The sequence below is a fragment of the Eimeria acervulina genome, genomic scaffold (assembly GCF_000499425.1).
Source record: "Eimeria acervulina Houghton genomic scaffold, Eah_scaff1519, whole genome shotgun sequence".
NCBI classification, from domain to species: Eukaryota; Apicomplexa; class Conoidasida; order Eucoccidiorida; family Eimeriidae; genus Eimeria; species Eimeria acervulina.
In genome coordinates, this window is record NW_013549134.1 from 1 (window position 1) to 6,989 (window position 6,989).

Genomic DNA, 6,989 nt, shown 5'->3' on the forward strand with positions numbered 1-6,989 from the left:
GAGGGCTCTTCATCCACATTACTCGATGGAGCTCTCCCGTCCAGGCCAGAGGCTGCTGCTAATGTGGTGGGCCACGAACCAACAGCAAGATCAAGTAGTTCAGAGATCTGTGGTTCGTCTGCTGGCGATAAGGCCGGTTCATCAAGGGGATTTTCGCTGCCATGTAGAACGGCGTCAATAAGCGCATCCAACTCAGGGTCGAGCGGGGAGGCAGGCTGGAGCTGGCCGTCGTCAAGCGGCACTTCTAGTATCAGCAGTTTTCCCCAATCCTCCTCACCGAATGCATCTTCGCTTCTCCTCTTACGACTTGCTTGCTTCCCATGTGGCGTTACCTGTTCACCAGTTTCTGCCCGGAACAGTCGAGCTGCCGCGCCGGCGGTCACCTCCACTGAAAAAGCATCCTGTATCTCTGCTTCTAGTTCATTGACCGGCGTAAGACCCGGGAACAATTGAATGCCGGCATCTTGCAGGTTAGGCGTTCCTGTTGCTGTTGAGAACGTGTCTGCACGGGATTCTGTGCTACTCGGATCGAATAGCTCGCATGTTTCGCCCCCCCAGCGAGAGGCCAGCCTCCGGGGCAAGGAAAAGCGTGTAATTCTTTTCCTCATAAACCAACTGCACATGTAGACGAGGAACACTACCGCAGCAGAAACGACAGTAAGTGATGCGAACAGAAAGGGGATGCTCAACTGGCGCGCCGCCAGCGTGGGCCTGCCCCACTTCCGCTGCACTCCATCTCGATGCGTGGTGTCTTGTGACTTTAGAAGAGGAGCAAAAGGAGGATACTCAGGAGGAGAAGAATTCCCAAAAGGGAGGTCTCTCCAACCTGCAAAACTGGAACCATAAAGTATATTCTCGCTCATCTGCCACCGTCAGCAAGACGAATCGAGGAAACTCATGCTGGCCAGCCGCCGATGCGTTCAGGGAAACGGGTGCTCTCCCTGACAGAAGATGATAATTTGTACAAAGGCAAAGAAAGGATGAGAGAAGTTCGTGCAAGTCAGCAACAAGGATGCCAAACGACGACGGCTACTACGAGCAAAGAAGGCGATCAGTTCATTCGAGACTTCCTCCCGCAGTAACAGGAACCTCAAGAGATGAAACTCCGACTCCGATAGGAAAATTAACTATCTCCCTCGTTAGAAAAGACAAGAAATATGCAAAATTCAATCATTGACCTTGTATCAACTTGATCCAACTTCGAGACTTCCCCACAAATTAAACCTCAGGTGGTCTATCTTGCAGAGAGGGAACAAACAATATATTTTTAGAAATAAAGCAAGCCACATTAGACAGGGGGAAAAGGCTATGAGGCCAAATGTTCTCTGCAGCTACGCAAGGTCCGGGGCTGGCTTCAGACTGGCACTGCACCCAGGGCGATGACCCGGACTAAGCCGGCGAGGGGACTACTATGATTCTTCCTCCATTAGGAGAATTGAACCACAAACGACCAATTATAGACTGATCGTTGATATTTTAAGATTATTTCAAGGGTTATGGGTTGAATGTAGCGTGCGTATGTTGAGTGTACACCTATATCGATTCCCACAGGAGTCAGTGTAGCAGTAGTGGCAGCTGACTGCACTGCTCTTTACAGGTTCATCGATCCCGACAGCACCGAAGGATCCACAGGCATAAGATATGAAATTTTGAAAATAGTAAATGAATATTCTTTATGCCACAGGAGAATGCACACATAATGAAGGAAGGCCGTTCCGTGGCGCTGCCAGAAGATGTAGTGAGCACTGCTCAAACGGCTGCACGTGCTTGTCGATCACATGAATACCTACTCAGGTCCACACTCGAAATGTACACGTTACACTCAACCCATAACCCCTGAAATAACCTTAAAATATCAAAGAGCTGGTCAAAATTTATATTTTGGGGTTCAACTCTCGCAAATGGAGGAAGAGTACAAATAATAATCCCCTTGCTGACCCCTTTCGGGTGCCGTGCCAGTCTCACAGGCAGCTGCAGAGCCTGGATAACTGCCGCGCACGCTTGGCTTCAAAGCTCTATCTCCTGTCTAATGCGGCTTGATTTATTTCTCATAGTATACTAGTTATGCTCTCGCTGCCCGGCAGATCTTCTGAGGCCCTATTTGGGTACTGTAGTGCACGCGCACTCGAATGGAGCTCATGGAATTAGACCCTAGTGGTCTAATTTCACGAAAGGGAACAATTAAAACATAAATACACTTATATTGGGACACTTTAGATAGAAAAGAGGCCAAATAATCCAAGAGTGCTCGTCCGCCTACAGGGGGCTGACCGTGAGGCTGACGCAGCAATTCGGGCTCCGACCCTCTGTGGTGGGAGTTAGGCAGTTCTATTATTCTGGTCTTTGCCATAGCAATAGGGGCTTAAATAATGTTCGGAAATTAAGATTTGGTTTAATGGGACGTGGATACGAGATGTGGCGTGTGCACGTAGTTAGGCATACTTAGACGACATACGCAGTCACAGTGAAGTTGATCTGTTCACTACAGGTACTGTTGTAGTGCCTGCGCACTAGAGGACGCGCGAAGGTCACGCGCAAAGCGGCGAGAAACTCGAGAGCCAGTGTAAATGCAAAAATTCTCAGCAGCTAGTTCGCTTCATAACTTCCTTTTAATGCGAAGGACAAATTGCAGTCCGAGGCCAAGGTTACACACACGAACCCAAGGCGAAAGACAAAGTCTCCTGAGGCTCACCTTGCACGGTTTGCCAAGTTGGTATTGGATGAATTTTCACAGGCATGCACGCTTTCCCCTGAGCTCCAAGAAAATGATAGAAATAGCCTTCGACAATGCTGCTGTTAACATCAAAAGTGCACTTGCTTACGCCAGCATGTAGGGATGCTTCGCTGTAGCATGCTCTGTACGAAGCTTTTACACATAAACAAGAGTGTAAAAACTGTCTACAGTGCTACTACAGACAAGAAGAAATGGTTTGATAGTTCTTGTACGTGACCGCGCTTCGACACGTTAGTTGCAACGGGGTCTGCTGCAACACGCCTCAAGCAGCTTCCCCCCTCCCACCTACAGGCCCTTGGAGCGTAGAACCTAGGAAATCTGGGGACTGTAGGGGATGTTATCAGATGCTTTGTAGGAACTCACAGCATACGCTGTTTGGCGCGATTCATGTTGATGACTGTCCTCGGATGAGATCGCGTACTTTCGTTACAGTCCCAGCCAGAATTGCATTACAAAGTGCTGTGTAGCGTTGTCTGCCTGAAGGTGGTAGTACCCCTACAACAGAGGAGGCGGCCCAATTATCGACTAATAGCAGCTGGATTCCCCACGGCCCTATGGAAATTACCATTGTTGACACGGCACCTGCAGCGAGATGGTGGGGGCTGTAGCAATTTAAATCGGTGTATTCTTATGAAGGAAAAGGAGCCAGGGGGCTTCGACTTCCACGAACCCCCCAGCTTGATTCTAGTCTAGCAATGTCTTCTGCCGTATGCATGCATTGCGCTCGCCTACCTCATTCTGCCCAAGGAGGCACTCACCTCAGCGGTGCAGCCGCACCAGCGGAGAAGCAGCAAGACAGCTGTTAAAGGCAGGATCGCTGACCAAAGCAAACCCCCTTGCAACCTACCTCAAGGCAGCCCCACAGCAGAACCTTCCTGTGATGCAACTGCTAACAGGTCGCTTCCTCTCCTCACATTCAGTGTCAATCCGCCATTCACTCCTTCCTACCGCTGTGCCCAGCAAGCCAAAAGGCTCTAGGAGATGTTATCAGCTGCCTCTTAAAATCTCATCTTAATTACTTTGAATCGACTGCTTTTGCTACTGCTAGGATAAGCTGGCTAAGATGGAGGACCCCCGTTGTTGGTTGAGTTATGCCGCGCTATCCCGCCGCTGTACCAACGAGAGTGTTCGCCTGATCAGAATACCAGTAGCGTCAACTGAGCCATAATAAACTTCAGAAAGCGGGATCGTGTCCTCAACAGCCTCGAGGTGTTCTGGGCACAACGGTATAAAGGCACGGCCGTTATGGTACTAAAAGGAGGCGGCCGGTAATAATCAGTTGCTGCACACGTAGCTGCTGCTCGTGCTCAACGTCAAACCCACACCCCAGCGTGCTCATTCACCCCTTTAATGCATTCAAAGCACACGAGGCAATTGCTGTTGAACCCGGCTCAGGCAACCAACACTGCCGGTAGAAAGAAACATACCACCCGCCTAAAACAGATCACGCAAAAGCCACCCACTACAGATTCTGTTACTCCCTTCCCTGTCGATTGGCGCTCATTGCGAAGCTCCTGCAAGCAGTAAGCATTTATCTAGCAAACGTGGGGGGGCAATATACTTCTCACAGACAGTAGAAAAAGCGAAGGAGTCCGCCAATACCGAACGTGCTGGAGGCGCTACGCCTGCACTGCTACCTCTTCAGCCGTCTGCTCGCCAGCGCATGCCTGCTGCACTTCAAAAGTAATCCACCCAATGTGCACGCAACCCCAATATGTTGCCAATGCACCTGAGGCCCTCTCGCACTGCAGCTTGACTCGCTGGAAAGAGACTCCAAACATGGGGTGTAGCACCGCCGGCGTGCTACCGAGTTGAAGTATCACAACTGCATCGTCTTTATAAGCTTGTCGTATTTCTTGGTATCATCGTTCCAACGTATAGGCGGTAGGGTTTGGGCTTTGCTGCTGACTGCCCGTCAGGTTGGACTGTGTGGAGCTGATCCACTCTTCATGATCTTCTCTCCAAGGGCCCCACTGTTCTGCAGTGAACTTTGTCGTGGAATCCGGTGTACACAGCAAAGCCATCTTCAGGCCAACCACCATCATTGGTGGAGGCCGCTGCCTTCTTCTGTAATACCCCAAAGCGGTGTGCAAAGTGCGAGCGAGATCTACATTGTAGGAATACCTAGAACTCTGCGCGTTTATCTTTTGCGCAAGAAACCTTGCATCTTGTATGCGATGGAGTATAAGTGGCCACCACAAATGCCCCATTGACCTTTCTCCAAGCACTTCTGCCGCACAATATAGCGTGTCAAGAACCAGAAATATCATCCCCATAGTCTCTATCGCGCACTTGGCCTGGCCGCGTCTGTAGGTCACGGGCATATTTTTGATTGCAAATGAACAGAGGGATTCTACATTGGACAAAAGCTCGTTGAGGTCTGACGGGGCGAACGTACCCTTCTTCATTATTTCTACACATCTCCTGAGTGCATTAACTGCAAACCGTTGGGTTGTACACAACGACATGGCTATGCTTAGGTCAAAGCTTCGTACAGTCACTGTCTCCTCAGTTGGAGATGTCTCCTGGACTGGAGGAACACGATAGAAAGGATGGGTCTTCAGAAGCTCTGGAGGAACTCCCGAAAACATGTTCCCCAGCCAGCCGAAATATAGTAGGACGTCCCCATCTGAAGGCGGCACCAACGTTGGTGCTGTCTGAAGAAAGCAGAGCAAAAACAGCAGCAACAAAGGCGCCAGCAGTAGCAGGAGCAGAAGAAGCAGCCACTACAACAACAACACCATGCAATCAGGACTATTGCAGTTCATCAGTTCATCTCAGGAGCTATATGCACGCATAGACACATACGCACACCCGACAGATGAACGACAGACAGCGGCGGCTGTTGCAGCAAGTATAGAAAGCAACGAGAAGTGATGTCTAGGGTGCGCGCGAACGCATGGACATTTTGCATGTAGCAGCGCTAACCTGTTGCGATGGTTCCCGCTGCTGAAATGGAATGGTAACGGGAGGCAGCAGCAGCTGGGAGGCAGCACCAGGGGCCCCAGAAAAAGAAGTGGGCAGCATGATTGCTGCTGGTTGCTTAGGAAGAATTAATCTCGTTGCAGGAGCAACGGCTGATGCGATTTCCAAGTATCTAGACGGCTCCTGGTTTGTCTGATGTGACTCACGCTTCCGCGGCGCAGCAAGGGCCACCGATTGAGGCGTCACAGCAGCATTCAGCAGTTGAGGCGCTGCAGCAGCCAGAGGTTGAGGGCCTGTAACAGCCACCGGTTGGGGAGCTGCAGCAGTCACCAGTTGAACCGCTATAGCAGCCACCGGTTGAGGGCCTGCAGCAGCCACCGGTTGAGGGCCTGCAGCAGCCACCGGTTGGGGAGCTGCATCAGCAACCGGTTGGGGCGCTCCAGCAGCAACCACCACTTCAGACGCTTCAGAAGCAGCCACCCCTTGAGAAGCTGCAGTAACTATCGATTGTACCTGTAAATCCGGAAGCAGCAAGGCAAGAAACTTGAGTTCTAATACTGCAGCAGCCCCTCACGAAAAAGCCTTATCTAATCAATTCAGAAGCTCACCTCCGTTGCAGCAAAGGAAGGCTCAGTGGAGACAAGAGGACCTGCAACATCAGCAGCTGAGCCACGTAGCATATTTTGAGCGGCTGAGGGCCCCGCGGCTGGGTGCTGCTCTTCGCAGCTTCCCTCTTCATGGTTTTCCCAAAGATCTCCTGCTACGTGAGAGGGCACTGAGAGCTGGTCATACACCGCACTCCATGGGGTACTGTCGCTCTGCGCCAAGCCAGAGGCTCCTGGTGATGTGGAAGGCCGCGAACCAGCAGACACACCAACTGGCTCAGAGGTCTCTGTTTCTTCAGCTAGAAGCCAGGCCGATTCAGTAAGATCTTCGTCGTCAAGCAACACGGAGTCAATAAAAGCATCCAACTCAGGGTCGAGATGGAAGGCAGGCTCTAGGGGGTCTTCCTCAGGCGGCACCTCAAGTAGCAGCTTCTTCGCCCAATCGGAATCCCCACCAATAAATACTTCTTCGCCTTTCCTCTTCAGACCTGCGTGCATCCCATCTGTCGTTACCTGCTCAGTGGTTGTCCCCAGGAAAACTTGAGCTGCCGCGCCAGCGGTCACCTCCACTGAAAAAGCATCCTGTATCTCTGCTTCTAGTTTATCGACCGGCGTAAGACCCGGGAACAATTGAATGCCGGCATCTTGCAGGTTAGGCGTTTCTGCCCCACCAATAAATACTTCTTCGCCTTTCCTCTTCAGACCTGCGTGCATCCCATCTGTCG

At 51.1% G+C, this 6,989-nt stretch overlaps 2 protein-coding genes across 2 annotated transcripts; both read right to left on the reverse strand.

Annotated features, from left to right (window-relative positions):
• Position 1: 1 nt before the first annotated feature.
• On the reverse strand, positions 2-608 carry EAH_00060600 (hypothetical protein; the record flags this gene model as incomplete). Its single annotated transcript, XM_013393435.1, has 1 exon — positions 2-608. A coding segment is annotated over one exon (607 nt), but the record flags the coding sequence as incomplete, so codon positions are not given.
• A 2,885-nt stretch (positions 609-3,493) lies between these two features.
• Positions 3,494-6,762, reverse strand: EAH_00060610 (hypothetical protein; the record flags this gene model as incomplete). Its single annotated transcript, XM_013393436.1, has 6 exons — positions 3,494-3,551; positions 4,078-4,139; positions 4,372-4,494; positions 5,230-5,391; positions 5,663-6,172; positions 6,268-6,762. The coding sequence occupies 6 exons, from the start codon at positions 6,760-6,762 to the stop codon at positions 3,494-3,496; spliced, it is 1,410 nt and encodes a 469-aa protein (XP_013248890.1).
• Positions 6,763-6,989: the final 227 nt, after the last annotated feature.